The sequence below is a fragment of the Pristiophorus japonicus genome, chromosome 22 (genome assembly GCF_044704955.1).
Source record: "Pristiophorus japonicus isolate sPriJap1 chromosome 22, sPriJap1.hap1, whole genome shotgun sequence".
In the NCBI taxonomy this organism is placed as follows: domain Eukaryota; kingdom Metazoa; phylum Chordata; class Chondrichthyes; family Pristiophoridae; genus Pristiophorus; species Pristiophorus japonicus.
In genome coordinates, this window is record NC_091998.1 from 67,968,345 (window position 1) to 67,984,768 (window position 16,424).

Consider the following 16,424-nt stretch of genomic DNA (forward strand, 5'->3'; position numbering starts at 1 on the left):
CCTCAGCTATTTACAATCCATATTAATGAGTGTAATGTAGCCAAGTTTGCTGATGATACAAACCTAGATAGGGAAGTAAGAGGAAGCTGTGAAGAAGCCTGTAAATGGATATAGACCAGTTAAGTGATTGGGCAGTAAGGGGGCAGATGGAGTATAATGTGGGGAAAGGTGAAATTATCCACCTTGGTAGGAAGAATGGACAAGCAGAATTTTTTTTTAAAGTCCGTGACCAGTAAATGTGGATCTGGATGTCCTTGTACACAAATCACAGAAAGTTCACATGCAGGTATAGCAAGCAATTAGGAAGACAAATTGTATGTTGGCCTTTATTGCAGTGGGGTTGGAGTATAAGAATAATGAAGTCTTACTGGAATTATATAGAGCTTTGGTGAGATCACGCCTGGAGTACTGTGCACAGTTTTGGCCTCTGTATCTGAGGAAGGATATATTTGCCTTCGAGGAGATGCAACAAAGGTTCACTGGATTGATTCCTGGGATGAGAGGATTGCTCTATGAGGAGAGATTGGGTAGATTGGGCCTATACTCTCTGGAGATTAGGAGAACGAGAGGTGATCTCATTGAAATGTATAACATTCTTAGCTGGCAGGACAGGATCAATCCTGTTTGGAGAGTCCAGAACTCGGGGGTGCAAGGGGTTATTTTGACCAAAGGTTAAAAACAGGCACTGAGTGGGTGCACAGCTCATAAGACACACCTGTAATAGTCTGGTTTTAGCACGCAATTTTGGTCCTAATTGCTGAGCACTGTAATTTGAACTTGCCTGGAGGCGGTAAAACAGACACCTGCAGGTTTAACGCTCAAGTGCTGACTGGACGCAATTTTCGTGGAGCGGTATGTGTGGGCTCCTCTCTCCCACTTCCACTGAGGGTGAGGAGCGCTCTGGCTGGCTCACAGCGGCAGGGTGCAGGGTGGCTCAGAGACCGAGGGAGAGGGCGCTCAGCTTCTCCGACATGGCACTGGAGGGATGTCCCGTACCCGCAGGAAGCAAGGAGCCCACCTCACCCTCCTCACCCTCCTCGCCCTCCTCGCTCTCCTCGCCCACCTCACCCTCCTCACCCTCCTCACCCTCCTCGCTCTCCTCACCATCCTCGCTCTCCTCACCCTCCTCGCTCTCCTCACCATCCTCGCTCTCCTCGCCCTCATCACCCTCCTCACCATCCTCGTTCTCCTCACCCTCCTTGCTCTCCTCGCTCTCCTCGCTCTCCTCGCCCTCATCACCCTCCTCACCCTCCTCACCCTCCTCACCATCCTCGTTCTTCTCACCCTCCTCGCTCTCCTCGCTCTCCTCGCTCTCCTCGCTCTCCTCACCATCCTCGCTCTCCTCACCCTCCTCACCCTCCTCGCTCTCCTCACCCTCCTCACCCTCCTCGCTCTCCTCACCCTCCTCGCTCTCCTCACCCTCCTTACCCTCCTCGCTCTCCTCGCTCTCCTCACCCTCCTCACCCTCCTCGCTCTCCTCGCTCTTCTCACCCTCCTCGCTCTCCTCACCTTCCCCGCTCTCCTTGCCCTCCTCACCCTCCTCACCCTCCTCACCCTCCTCGCCCTCCTCGCTCTCCTCACCCTCCTCACCCTCCTCGCTCTCCTCGCCCTCCTCGCCCTCCTCGCCCTCATCGCTCTCCTTGCCCTCCTCGCCCTCCTCGCCCTCATCGCCCTCATCGCTCTCCTTGCCCTCCTCGCTCTCCTCACCCTCCTCGCCCTCCTCGCCCGCCTCGCCCTCATCGCTCTCCTTGCCCTCCTCGCTCTCCTCACCCTCCTCATCCTCCTCGCCTTCCTCGCTCTCCTCACCCTCCTCGCCCTCCTCTCCCTCATCGCTCTCCTCGCTCTCCTCACCCTCCTCACCCTCCTCACTCTCCTCACCCTCCTCACCCTCCTCACCCTCATCGCTCTCCTCGCTCTCCTCACCCTCCTCACCCTCCTCACTCTCCTCGCCCTCCTCACCCTCCTCACCCTCATCGCTCTCCTCGCTCTCCTCACCCTCCTCACCCTCCTCGCTCTCCTCGCCCTCCTCGCCCTCCTCGCCCTCATCGCTCTCCTCGCTCTCCTCACCCTCCTCACCCTCCTCGCTCTCCTCACCCTCCTCGCCCTCCTCGCCCTCATCGCTCTCCTCGCTCTCCTCACCCTCCTCACCCTCATCGCTCTCCTCGCTCTCCTCACCCTCCTCGCTCTCCTCGCCCTCCTCGCCCTCCTCGCCCTCATCGCTCTCCTCGCTCTCCTCACCCTCCTCACCCTCCTCGCTCTCCTCACCCTCCTCGCTCTCCTCGCCCTCCTCGCCCTCCTCGCCCTCATCGCTCTCCTCGCTCTCCTCACCCTCCTCACCCTCCTCACTCTCCTCACCCTCCTCACCCTCCTCACCCTCATCGCTCTCCTCGCTCTCCTCACCCTCCTCACCCTCCTCACTCTCCTCGCCCTCCTCACCCTCCTCACCCTCCTCACCCTCATCGCTCTCCTCGCTCTCCTCACCCTCCTCACCCTCCTCGCTCTCCTCGCCCTCCTCGCCCTCCTCGCCCTCCTCGCTCTCCTCACCCTCCTCGCTCTCCTCGCTCTCCTCACCCTCCTCACCCTCCTCGCTCTCCTCACCCTCCTCGCCCTCCTCTCCCTCTCTCCTGCAGTCGCTAGTCTCTGCCTGGCCTCGTGTCCTCCTCCCATTCCTCTCGCAGCCAATTTGTGCACAGCAAGCTCCCACAATCAGCAATGTGATAATGACCAGATCATCTGTTCTGTGATGTTGATTGAGGGATAAATATTGGCCAGGACACCGGGGAGAACTCCCCTGCTCTTCTTTGAAATAGTGCCATGGGATCTTTTTGTCTACCTGAGAGAACAGACTTGTTTAAGTTATTAAACTCAGTTTAACATCTCATCCGAAAGACGATAATTTTCATGTAATGGACTTGTTGATAGTTGAGAAATGGCGATGAGATTGTAACATTAGTTTGACTGTGACACCGCCTCAAAAGCAGCCATAACCAATTTCGACACCTTTAGAGCACTGCGTACAGTTCTGGTCGCCATATTATAAAAAGGATATCGAGGCACTGGAGAGGGTGCAGAGAAGATTTACAAGAATGACACCAGAAATGCGAGGGTATACATATCAGGAAAGGATGAACAGGCTGGGTCTCTTTTCTCAGTAAAAATAAGGTTGAGGGGTGATCTAATAGAGGTCTTTAAAATGATGAAAGGTTTTGATCGAGTGGATACAGAGAGAATGTTTCCACTTGTGGGGAAGAGCATAACTAGAGGCCATCAATATAAAATAGTCACCCAGAAATCCAATGGGGAATTCAGGAGAAACTTCTTTACCCAGAGAGCGGTGAGAATGTGGAACTCGCTGCCACAGGGAGGGGTTGAGGCGAATAGTATCGATGCATTTAAGGGGAGGCTGGACAAGTATATGGGGGAGAAGGGAATAGAGGGTTATGCTGATAGATTTAGATGGAGAAAGATGGGAGGAGGCTCGAGTGGAGCATAAACACCGGCACGGACTGGTTGGGCCCAATGGCCCGTTTCTGGGCTGTGTATCCCGTGTAATCCGATGTAATTAGATATCTTTCTTCCCTTGTATGAACAGATCAGATCTTCATTACCATGGCAATGATCTACACACAGAAGCCAAACATTCACTAAAGTTTAGAACTTGTTTGCTCAACTGTTGGTCTCAATAGTCTTACTAACTGTTGTCCCAATCTGAGTTTCATTCCCAGCAAAGACAAATTAGAGGGATTCTGCCAGTCAAGATTGTGGGATGAAGGTGCAAATACTTTTTCATTTTCTTCAAATTTACTATGCAATCTTAGCCTACATAAAGTACATTTACAGCACTTGTTGTGATCATAGGCTTGGCATTGGTGACATTAATCTTCAGTGTCTTGCTTTTGTTACGTATCTGTATGGTGTTCTTTCATGTGGTTTCCATGGGCTGGATTTCCGGCTTTGCTGATTTCGGGGCGGTAATGGCGGCGGGGCGGGAAAGTTAGCGCCCGGGAACAGTTTGTGCCTCAGTCAGTAACATTGGGCAGCTGGGCCCTGAGTCAGGGGGCGCAGCGCTAAGGGAGGCGTTGTACCCCTCTCTCAGGGCGTTAGGATGGGAAACTCCCGAGCTAAAGAGCCGGGCCGGGAGCGCTCCCAGAGACACCTTGCCCACACCACCACAACACAAATCGCAAAAAAATATTAAAAGACAAACCATCGCCCTTACCTCAGGAGCCCATTACTCACCTCCCCGCTGTCGGGATGGCGGGACCGCCCTGATTTCCCGGGCGGTCACTGCAGGGCGCACTGCCTGGACGGGTCGGGCGGGAGATAAAACTCGCGCTGGTGTCGCGACCCGGGGTGTTACACACCGGGAGCAGCTCTTCCGGGCTGTGCTGCTCCGCGCCACCGCTAAACCGGACCCGAGGATCGCCGCGGGGCGCTGGAGGCTGACCGCCCGCCCAGAACCTCAGCCCCGCCATTGTCCCCGCTCCGGGGCGAGAAACGGGGCGCAGAGGGGCCGAGAATCCAGCCCATATGTTTCAAACACAGTGACAGCAACCCAGAAAACCACTGCTTGGCAGTTTTCCCCTCAATGCTTCCATCAGAAATGGTGGCCAGTGCTTAACGTAAAGATGCAGAACATCAGCATAGGAAAGGTCCATTAAATAGGAGGACATTTCTTTGGGCTTTAGCTACTCACCTGGCAGTTTCCTTCCATTCCACTTCATCTCCATCATGCTGAAGCGTATCCATCTCCGTGAAAAGTGTTGGAGTTGGCCCATCGTCCTCTTCTCCGAGAATGTATCTCAGACGCTCAGCAGCGGGAGACACTGCGTGCAACAGAGGCAACAAAACACGTCACATTACAGTAACATCACGCCTGAACGAGGCTATCAATATTACATGGGGGCAATAAAGAAAGGAAAGATAGATTAAGAAAGTAAACTTGCGCAGAACATAAAAACAGATAGTAAAAGCTTTTACAGATATATAAAACGGAAAAGAGTGACTAAAGTAAATGTTGGTCCCTCAGAAGATGAGAAGGGGGATTTAATAATGGGAAATGTGGAAATGGTCGAGACCTTAAACAATTATTTTGCTTCGGTCTTCACAGTGGAAGACACAAAAACCATGCCAAAAATTGCTGGTCACAGGAATGTGGGAAGGGAGGACCTTGAGACAATCACTATCACTAGGGGGTAGTGCTGGACAGGCTAATGGGGCTCAAGGTAGACAAGTCCCCTGGTCCTGATGAAATGCATCCCAGGGTATTAAAAGAGATGGCGGAAGTTATAACAGATGCATTCGTTATAATCTACCAAAATTCTCTGGACTCTGGGGAGGTACCAGCGGATTGGAAAGCAGCTAATGTAACGCCTCTGTTTAAAAAAGGGGGCAGACAAAAGGCAGGTAACTATAGGCCGGTTAGTTTAACATCTGTAGTGGGGAAAATGCTTGAAACTATCATTAAGGAAGAAATAGCGGGACATCTAGATAGGAATAGTGCAATCAAGCAACATGGATTCATGAAGGGGAAATCATGTTTAACTAATTTACTGGAATTCTTTGAGGATATATCGAGCATGGTGGATAGAGGTGTACCGATGGATGTGGTGTATTTAGATTTCCAAAAGGCATTCGATAAGGTGCCACACAAAAGGTTACTGCAGAAGATAAAGGTACGCGGAGTCAGAGGAAATGTATTAGCATGGATTGAGAATAGGCTGGCTAACAGAAAGCAGAGAGTCGGGATAAATGGGTCCTTTCCAGGTTGGAAATCGGTGGTTAGTGGTGTGCCACAGGGATCGGTGCTGGGACCACAACTGTTTACAATATACAAAGATGACCTGGAAGAGGGGACAGAGTGTAGTGTAACAAAATTTGTCGATGACACAAAGATTGTGGGAAAGCGGGTTGTGTAGAGGACACAGAGAGGCTGCAAAGAGATTTAGATAGGTTAAGCGAATGGGCTAAGGTTTGGCAGATAGAATACAATGTCGGAAAGTGTGAGGTCATCCACCTTGGGAAAAAAAACAGTAGAAGGGAATATTATTTGAATGGGGAGAAATTACAACATGCTGCGGTGCAGAGGGACCTGGGAGTCCTTGTGCATGAATCCCAAAAAGTTAGTTTGCAGGTGCAGCAGGTAATCAGGAAGGTGAATGGAATGTTGGCCTTCATTGTGAGAGGGATGGAGTACAAAAGCAGGGAGGCCCTGCTGCAACTGTACAGGGTATTGGTGAGGCCGCACCTGGAGTACTGCGTGCAGTTTTGGTCACCTTACTTAAGGAAGGATAAAGTAGCTTTGGAGGGGGTACAAAGACGATTCACTAGGCTGATTCCGGAGATGAGGGGGTTACCTCATGATGATAGATTGAGTAGACTGGATCTTTACTCATTGGAGTTCAGAAGGATGAGGGGTGATCTTATAGAAACATTTAAAATAATGAAAGGGATAGACAAGATAGAGGCAGAGAGGTTGTTTCCACTGGTCGGGGAGACTAGAACTAGGGGGCACAGCCTCAAAATACGGGGGAGCCAATTTTAAACCAAGTTGAGAAGGAATTTCTTCTCCCAGAGGGTTGTGAATCTGTGGAATTCTCTGCCCAGGGAAGCAGTTGAGGCTAGCTCATTGAATGTATTCAAGTCACAGATAGATAGATTTTTAACCAATAAGGGAATTAAGGGTTAAGGGGAGCGGGCGGGTAAGTGGAGCTGAGTCCACGGCCAGATCAGCCATGATCTTGTTGAATGGCGGAGCAGGCTCGAGGGGCTAGATGGCCTACTCCTGTTCCTAATTCTTATGTCCTTATGTTCTTATGCCCAGTGTGAAACCGTTACCTCAAGATGAGCCTGCTCTCGGCTCTAGCCACTGAACCCCGTCTTTATCGCCAATCAAGTTGGGGTTGAAACATTACATTGATGCCCTGCACCTCTCTGCTTCACATACCGGACCAGTCAGTTTTTGACAACTTTGTTCTTTATACGCCATTCAAATTTAGAATGAAGATGTTGCTGACAGGTTCGTTAGTAGGAAATGGATCGTGAGCACTCAGAACAGTGCACCATAACCAGCATTAGATCCCAGCCACATTAAAAGTTCTTTCCATCTACTCTCACCAAGAAAACTCGAAACCCCTTGCATTGCTGTGACTGCACCTCTGGACATTAAATTAATGTTTTTGTTTGATACTGTCAATTGCAGCCCTGCAGCCAGTCACTGTGTCTCTAGATCGAGACTCTGCCTTTGACTCGAGCGTTCTCCATCCCGCAGCATGCTACCTACCACCACCTCAGTGAGACCCCAACACTGCACGAGCTAGAAAAGGCCATAAGACAGCTAAAAAACATCAAGACGATGGGAGCGAATGGAATTCCCGCTGAGGCACTGAAATATGGCGGAGAGGCACTACTGGCGCCAATACTCGACCTCATCTCTCTCACCTGGAGGGAGGAGAGCATGCCGGGAGATCTCAGAGATGCAGTGATGGTGACCATCTTTAAAAAGGGGGACAAGTCCGACTGCGGCAACTACAGAGGAATCTCCCTGCTATCAGCCACTGGGAAAGTCATCGCTCAAGTCCTCCTCAACCGTCTTCTCTTCGTGGCTGAGGAACTCCTCCCGGAGTCACAGTGCGGATTTCGGTCCCTACGGGGCACAATGGACATGATTTTTGCAGCGCGACAGCTGCAGGAAAAATGCAGGGAACAGCGCGAGCCCTTATACAAGGCCGCCTTCGACCTTACAAAGGCCTTCGACACTGTCAACCGCGAGGGTCCATGGAGCATCCTCCTCCGTTTCGGATGCCCCCAAAAGTACGTCACCATCCTCGCCTGCTCCACGACGACATGTAGGTCGTGATCCTTACCAATAGATCCATCACAGATCCAATCCACGTCCGGACCGGGGTCAAGCAAGGCTGCATCATCGCCCCAACCCTCTTCTCAATCTTCCTCGCTGCCATGTTCCGCCTCACAGTTGATAAGCTCCCGCTGGAGTGGAACTAAACTACAGAACCAGTGGGAAGCTGTTCAACCTTCACCATCTCCAGGCCAGGTCCAAGACCACCCCAACCTCTGAGGTCGAGCTACAGTACGCGGACGATGTCTGCATCTGTGCACACAGAGGCTGAACTCCAGGACATAGTCGATGTATTTACCGAGGTGTATGAAAGCATGGGCCTTATGCTAAACATCCGTAAGACAAAGGTCCTCCACCAGCCTGTCCTCGCTGCACAGCACTGGCCCCAGTCATCAAGATCCATGGCGTGGCCCTGGATAACGTGGACCACTTCCTCTATCTCGGGAGCCTCCTATCAACAAGAGCAGGCATTGACGATGAGATTGTGCGCCAGTGCAGCCTTCGGCCGCCTGAGGAAAAGAGTGTTTGAAGACCAGGCCCTCAAAACTGTCACCAAGCTCATGGTGTACAGGGCTGTAGTGATACCCGCCCTCCTGTATGGCTCAGAGAAGTGGACCATGTACAGTAGACACCTCAAGTCGCTGGAGAAATACCACCAGTGATGTCACCGCAAGATCCTGCAAATCCCCTGGGAGGACAGACGCACCAACATTCGCGTCCTCGACCAGGCCAACATCCCCAGCATTGAAGCACTGACCACACTCGATCAGCTCCGCTGGGCAGGCCACATAGTTCGCATGCCTGACATGAGACTCCCAAAGCAAGTGCTCTACTCAGAACTCCTTCATGGCAAATGAGCCAAAGGTGGGCAGCGGAAACGTTACAAGGACACCCACAAAGCCTCCCTGATAAAGTGCAACATCCCCACCGACACCTGGGAATCCCTGGCCAAAGACCAGTCCGCCCTAAGTGGAGGAAGTGCATCCGGGAGGGCGCTGAGCACCTCGAGTCTCGTCGCCGAGAGCGTGCAGAAATCAAACGCAGGCAGCGGAAGGAGCGTGCGGCAAACCAGTCCCACCCACCCCTTCCCTCAACGACTATCTGTCCCACCTGTGATAGAGTCTGTGGCTCTCGTTTTGGACTGTTCAGCCACCTAAGGACTCACTTCAGGAGTGGAAACAAGTCTTCCTTGATTCCGAGGGACTGCCGATGATGATGAGCAGACTGACACACACAGGGCAGGATTGGAGCCCAAGGCAGTAAAGTGTCCTTGATGTTAAGAAAGACGTGCATTTCTATAGCGCCTTTCACGTCCACCAAGTGTCTCGAAGCACTTTACAGCCAGTGACGTTTTTTTGGAATGTAGTCACTGTTATAATGTGGGAAACGCGGCAGCAAATTTGCGCACAGCAAGCTCCCTCAAACAGCAATGTGATGGTGACCAGATAATCTGTTTTTGTTTTGTTGACTGAGGGATAAATATTGGCCCCAGGACACCGGGGATAACTCCCCTGCTCTTCTTCAAAATAGTGCCATGGGATCTTTTACATCCACCTGAGAGAGCAGACAGGGCTTCAGTTTAACATCTTTTCTGAAAGACAGCATCTCCGACAGTGCAGCACTCCATTGCTGTGTCAGCTTAGATTTATGTGGGACTTGAACCCACAACCTTTTGCCACAGAGGCAAGTGTGCTGCCCACTGAGCCACGGCTTACATTAACATCGCCATCGAAATCAGGAATGAAAATGGTGAATTGCGATTGTCCCAGCATAAAGCCTTGTGGTGATCCGGTCCCGTTCAAACCCTGCCCCTTGATGATAACCCTCCACCTACACGATTTCAACAACTTTCCTAACCCGCATAATATACATCCTATAATCCCGTAATAAGCTTCCACCAGTCACCTTATTGAAGGCTTTTTGGAAATCAGGATATACAGCATTAACAGGATGTCAAGATGCACTACTTTGATCATTCCATTGAAGAGCGCAGTTAGATTCGTAAGGGGGGATCTACAGTCCCTGAAGCAGTGTAGGGCGTTATTAATAACTATCAGACGCTCCAAGAGTCAGTTAGCACATATAATACTTTCCAACAGTTCCCTGCACCCCATGTCAAACTGATGGGCCTATAATTGCTAGGGTCTGATCGCTTCCCCTTCTTAATTAATAGGACCACGTGACCTTCTTCCAATCTATGGGACTAACCCAGATTTTCCCGAGCTGTTGGTTACACGAGCCAGCGATTCCTTTCTGGACCAGATTCCATTAGCCTGTAGCATCCCGATTTGATCTGAATTAATAATCGCTACGCACAATTTTTGTGCTATCTGTTAAATTACAAATAGTTCCATGAATGCCCTGATCCAAATCAGGAATGGAGATGGTGAAGAACAATTGCTCCAGCATGGAGCTGTGTGGTGAAGAACAATTGCCCCAGCATGGAGCCACGTGGTGATGAACAATTGCTCCAGCATGGAGCCTTGTGGTGAAGAACAATTGCTCCAGCATGGAGCCACGTGGTGATGAACAATTGCTCCAGCATGGAGCCACGTGGTGATGAACAATTGCCCCAACATGGAGCTGTGTGGTGAAGAACAATTGCCCCAGCATGGAGCCGTGTGGTAATCGGGGATTGCCCCAGCATGGAGCCGTGTGGTAATCGGGGATTGCCCCAGCATGGAGCCGTGTGGTAATCGGGGATTGCCCCAGCATGGAGCCGTGTGGTAATCGGGGATTGCCCCAGCATGGAGCCGTGTGGTAATCGGGGATTGCCCCAGCATGGAGCCGTGTGGTAATCGGGGATTGCCCCAGCATGGAGCCAAGTGATGATCGGGTCCCATTCAACCCTGACCCTGAGCATCTTAATCCTAGCCGAGACCATTTCTGAGGTTACCTCGACTGAAGCAATTTTTACTGGACACCTATCAAGTATTAGGGCTGTAGCATCATCTTCAAAAGTGAAAATTGATGCATAGTAACTACTTAGATCATCAGTCATATATTTGGTCTCATCGGAGATTTACGAGGATGTTACCAGGACTGGAAAATTTTAGATATGTGGAAAGATTGGATAGGCTGGGGTTGTTTTCTTTGGAACAGAGAAAGCGGAGGGGAGACTTAATTGAGGTGTATAAAATTATGAGGGGCCGAGATAGGGTGGATAGGAAGGACCTGTTTCCCTGAGCAGAGGGGTCAAAAACCAGGGGGCATAGATTTAAAGTAATTGGTAGGAGGATTAGAGGGGAGTTGAGGAGAACTTCTTTCACTCAGAGGGTGGTGGGGGTCTGGAACTCACGGCCTGAAAGGGTGGTAGAGGCAGAAACCCTCACCATATTTAAAAAGTACTTGGATGTGCACCTGAAGTGCTGTAACCTGTAGGGCTACGGACCCAGAGCTGGAAAGTGGGATTAGGCTGGGTAGCTCTTCGATGGACAGCGCGGACACGATGGGCCGAATGGCCTCCTTCCGTGCTGTAAATTTCTCTGATTTGATGCTTAACCTGAGCTAATAATAAATCCCTCCAAGGATCCCTGTGGTGTTTGGTTGATTCCTGACTTCGAACATAACTGGAAAATACTTTCCCATTACTATTGAATGTCAGCTGTGGCTCAATGAGTAGCCCACTTGCTTTTGAGTCGAAAAGATTGTGGGTTCAAGTCCCATCCAGAGACCTGAGCACATAAATCTAGGCTGACAATCCCAGTACAGTGCTGAGGGAGTGCTGCACTGTCAGAGTTGCCGTCTTTTGGATGAGACGTTAGACCGAGGCCCCGTCTGCTCTCTCAGGCGGATGTAAAAGATCCCGCGGCACTATTTCGAAGAAGAGCAGGGGTGTTATCCCCAGTGTCCTGGGGCCAATATTTATCCCTCAATCAACATCACTAAAACAGATTATCTGGTCATTATCATGTTGCTGTTTGTGGGATCTTGCTGTGCGCAAATTGGCTGCCGTGTTTCCCACATTACAACAGTGACTACACTCCAAAAGTACTTCATTGGCTGTAAAGCGTGTTGAGTCGTCCGGTGGCTGTGAAAGGCGCTATATAAATGCTATAATAGACAGTTGTGTATTATCATGTTTAGCTTCTCTAATACTGGCCTTTGTCCTTAGCCGGTTTTTGTACTTCTCACTATGCTCCCGGCATGTGCTGGTGAACCTGGTGAACCTGGGTCCCGCACCTTGTTTCGGGGACACCATTCAGCTGTTTTGTTTCACCAGCTTTCCATTAGTTTACCAGCCTGCGTTGTGCTTCTGCTCATAGAAGTTAATCCAATTAAATAGAGCTTGAATTCTATTAACCATCACTTTGCTCCCCGGCATCAATTGGAGGAGAGCCCTGGCTTTAACCCGGAGATGAAATGCCGACGTTCACAATGTTCCAGGTCCTCATTCCCATCATTTACCGACCATTTGCAGGCCTGCTTCTCCTTCGACACTGCAAGTAAAACTTTCTGACTGAAAAGCAATTGTAACAAATGCTTCTGGGCAGGAATTCCAGTTCCCATGGTTACTAGCCCAGCGGCTTCTGGTAAAATGCTCTTAAAGTGGTGATGGAGGGCCAGTCGAATTCTGGCCACTCCACGAGCTCCAAGTGTTTGATTCCCTTGCAAGTGAATTGTGATAGCTGCAAGCCTTCATGTGGTCGTCATTCCTTTTCATTGTATCTTCTCAACGTGCCACATACTCATACCATCAACACATCGTGCCCTCCTCCAGCATCAAACTGGGAAGCTGGGTGTTAAACTGCTCCTTGGAGGAGGGCCCAGGACTGCCCTGTTACCCTCCCCCCCCCCCCCATTGCCCCCCCTCCCCCCCCATAACCCTCTCTCCCTCCCATGACCGTCTACTCACCAATGACCTTCTCTCCCCCCCATGACTCTCTCCCCCCTCCCCCTCCATGACCCCTCCCCCACCTCCCCTCATGACCCTTTCGCCCCTCCCCCATGACCCTCTCTCCACCCCCCCCTCATGACCCTCTCTCCCCCCGCCATGACCCTTTCTCCCTCCCCCCCTTATGACCCTCTCCCCCCTACCCCATGACCCTCTCTCCCCCCCACTCTCTCCCCCCCCCTTCCATGACCCTCACCACCCCCAGTCCTGAGGTTCACTTCGGCAGACACTGGCAGCCTTTAGCTTCTGTGTCCAAATGCTGCACTTGATGTGACAGTGAGTGTTGGCAGATGCCTGTAACGTATGAACCTGTGAGTATGCTCACACGTTTGTAGCGCTGCTGAAGGTGGGCGCCAGAGGGATTGGAGTGCATCATCGTCCCCGGCAACCAAATTTTCATTTGACCGTTTAATGTTCAAAATGTTTTATTTGTTAATTTGTTGGCTCTAGTGCCCCCTTTAATAAGGGAGCGCTCGGCTTTATAGGTTTACTGAAAATAGTGGTGGAGCTGTTGAGTGGGAGTGGCTTAGCCAGTCACGTGATGTTCACAATACTCAATAAAACCCCAGCCAGTTGGGTTCGGGGGATCCACGATGGGGCAGGTGGTTGTGAGCCTGGTGGATGAACTGGAAATGTGTAGTGTGATTGAAATATATAAAAGTATGAGGGGGCTGGACAGGGTAGATGCAGAGAGAATGTTTCTCCTCGTGGGGGAATCTAGAACTAGGGGGCATAGTTTCAGAATAAGGGGCTGCCCATTTAAAACTGAGATGAGGAGGAATTTCTTCTCTCAGAGGGTTGTAAATCTGAGGAATTCTCTGCCCCAGAAAGTTGTGGAGGCTGGGACATTGAATATATTTAAGGTGGAGATAGACAGATTTTTGAATGATAAGGGAGTCAAGGGTTATGGGGGGAGTCAAGGGTTATGGGGAGCGGGTAGGGAAGTGGATTTGAGTCCATGATCGGATCAGCCATGATCTTATTGAATGGCGGAGCAGGCTCAAGGGGCTGTATGGCTGACTCCTGCTCCTATTTCTTATTGTTCTGTTCTTACGAGGAACATGAATAGCTGATTGACAGCAGCCCGCTCTCCTGCTCCTTGAAGCTGAGTTGAATGTTTCAGTGGTCAGTAAATAGATTGGGTTTTTGCCTTCTTGGCTGAGCAACAAGGGGAGCACCAAATAATCCCACTGCCTCAAATTGTGGCATTTTTTAAAAAAGCATCAAATTCTAAACGGCTTAAAAATTAACATTTGGCCCCTTCAAATCTGAGTTGCATCCAAATTGATGCCCAGAGCAGCTCATCGGTATAGGCAGACCGACACACTACCTCTCTGTAAAGAGAAAAAGTGTAAAGTACTCTCCGTCCATTTGCAAAGCCAAGCACCCTGATGTCGAATTCAAGAGAACAAGAGCAAAGGCTCAATAGTTTTTGCAGTGACCTGGTTATATTCCTTACTTTGACGAAGAAACGTTACTGCAGCCCACAAAGTGTTAAGGACCCAGCAGAGAGAAACAAAGTGAATTACATCAGTTGTATTGTAGCTGCTAGACATGCGCGCCAATGCTGGCCTCGAAAAGCGAATGACAAACTCGGCCACGGAAGTCACGGTCTCAGCCCTACCTGCTTCGCTCTCGCTCATTTTGTCCCACACATTAGCAGCAGGCCTGTCTGTGCTCGGGATAACTTGCTGCAGCTTCAGTGAGTGTGTCAAAGCCTGTCACACAGAGCGGCCTACCCTGGAGATTAAATGGAATAGCACGCCCTTTGCTGAGTTGAGTCCTATTGATAATTATGCCAAACCCAGTAGAGCTTACCCATTTTAATTCTGAGAAAGCTTCGACCTTAACTATTCCCAAACCTTTTCGAAAAGACTCTTCCGTGCATCATTAAAAATGCACCACCCCGCAAAAAAAGCAGATCAACCATCGCATTAAAATGCCCCCACCCCCCACCCACCCCCCCCCCTTACCATTTTCAAGGTTTGTAAGAAGCTGAAACTGATGTTTAGCAAATGGTGAACAGATAAGGAAACATATCGGACTTGCATCTTTCCCCGAGGCAACTGGTGAATATCTGCCTGCTCGGGGCAGCACAGGAAGGACATCTTTCCCTCAAGAGGGATGGGACTCGCTAGCCCACTTCTCCTTAATCCAGGCTGACGCTCCAGTGCAGTGCTGAGAGAGAGCCGCACTGTCGGAGGTGCTGTCTTTCGGATGAGACGTTAAACCGAGGCCCCGTCTGCTCTCTCAAGTAAAATATCCCAGGGCACTATTTCGAAGAAGAGCAGGGGAGTTCTCCCCAGTGTCCTGGCCAATTTTTAACCCTCAATCAACATAACAAAAATACAGATTATCTGGGTCATTATCACATTGCTGTTTGTGGGGGCTTGCTGTGCGCAAATTGGCTGCTGCGTTTCCCACATTACAACAGTGACTACACTCCAAAAAGTGTTTTATTGGCTGTAAAGCGGTTTGAAAAGTCCGGAGATTGTGAAAGGCGCTATATAAATGCAAGGCTTTCTTTCGACATAAAGATGGATCGATGTTTGGAAGTTAATGTCGCTCTATATTTACTTTAATTATCTCACTCTCTCTTCAGGAACATTATAAACAGCCGGCACTCCAGGACATCTGAAATTCGGCAAGGAAGGGACAGGGAGAGGGATGGAATAACCCTTCCCGGGAGCTGGAACCATCGGTCAGGAGTCAATTCACATTTCAGTAGGTCATTGCTGGATGGCAATAGAACTGACCCTGACTGAGATCGAGAGATTTTTGTTGGGTGAATGTATCAAGAGGCATGGCAAGGAGGCAGGTACATTTCTGGGAAGAGAGGGCTGTCTTATGATGAGAGACTGTGTAGGATGGGCCTATACACTCTGGGGTTTAGGTGATCTCATTGAAACATAAGATTCTGAGGGGGATTGACAGAGTAGATGCTGGGAGGATGTTTCCCCTGGGCTGGAGAGTCTAGAACCAGGGGTCACTGTCTCAGGATAAGGGGTTGGCCATTGAAGAATGAGATGAGGAGGAATTTCTTCACTCAGAGGGTGGTGAATCTTTGGAATTCTCTGCCCCAGAGGGCTGTGGGTGCTGAGTCTCTGAGTATATTCAAGGCCGAGATCGATAGATTTTTGGGGTCTCGGGGAATCCAGGGATATGGGGATCGGGCGGGAAAGTGGAGTTGAGGTCGATGATCAGCCGTGACCTTATTGACTGGCAGAGCAGGATCGAGGGCCCGTTCGGCGTACTCCTGCTCCTATATCTTATGTTGTTAAATGGAGTTGAGGTACAGATCAGCCATGGTCGAGTTGAATGGGGCAACAGGCTCTCGGGGTTGAATAGCCTCCTCCTGTTCCTATGTACTGACCATCTCACCAGCAGTGTGATTAAAATTGCACACGGGCTGCAGGGAGTTCCTGTGTTTGTGTACTGGTGGTGTAGGCTCCTTGCAGAGTGTAAGATATTCACTGGCCAGGCCCATAGAATGGCAACAGTTAACAGATTAGCATTTGCAATGCTGAGCTATTTGTACCTTGAAATCCCGACTGAAAACAATGTGCCCTTTACTTCCTCGCGACTGTCTATGCTTTCAGATTCTGGCACAGAGCACACAGCAGTCCCAATGTCCTTTGTACACACTCATCGCAAGCTGACCTGGAAGCTGGC

The 16,424-nt window shown here is 50.4% G+C and overlaps 1 protein-coding gene across 1 annotated transcript in view; it reads right to left on the reverse strand.

Annotated features, from left to right (window-relative positions):
• LOC139235136 (electrogenic sodium bicarbonate cotransporter 4-like) overlaps positions 1–16,424 on the reverse strand; it is a 151,275-nt gene that overhangs the window by 122,193 nt on the left and 12,658 nt on the right. Inside the window, exons 3-5 of the mRNA XM_070866348.1 lie at positions 16,305–16,339; positions 8,119–8,125; positions 4,697–4,826 (exon numbers count right to left, since the gene is read on the reverse strand). Coding sequence (XP_070722449.1) covers positions 4,697–4,826; positions 8,119–8,125; positions 16,305–16,339 — 172 coding nt within the window. The remainder of the gene's footprint in view (positions 1–4,696; positions 4,827–8,118; positions 8,126–16,304; positions 16,340–16,424) is intronic.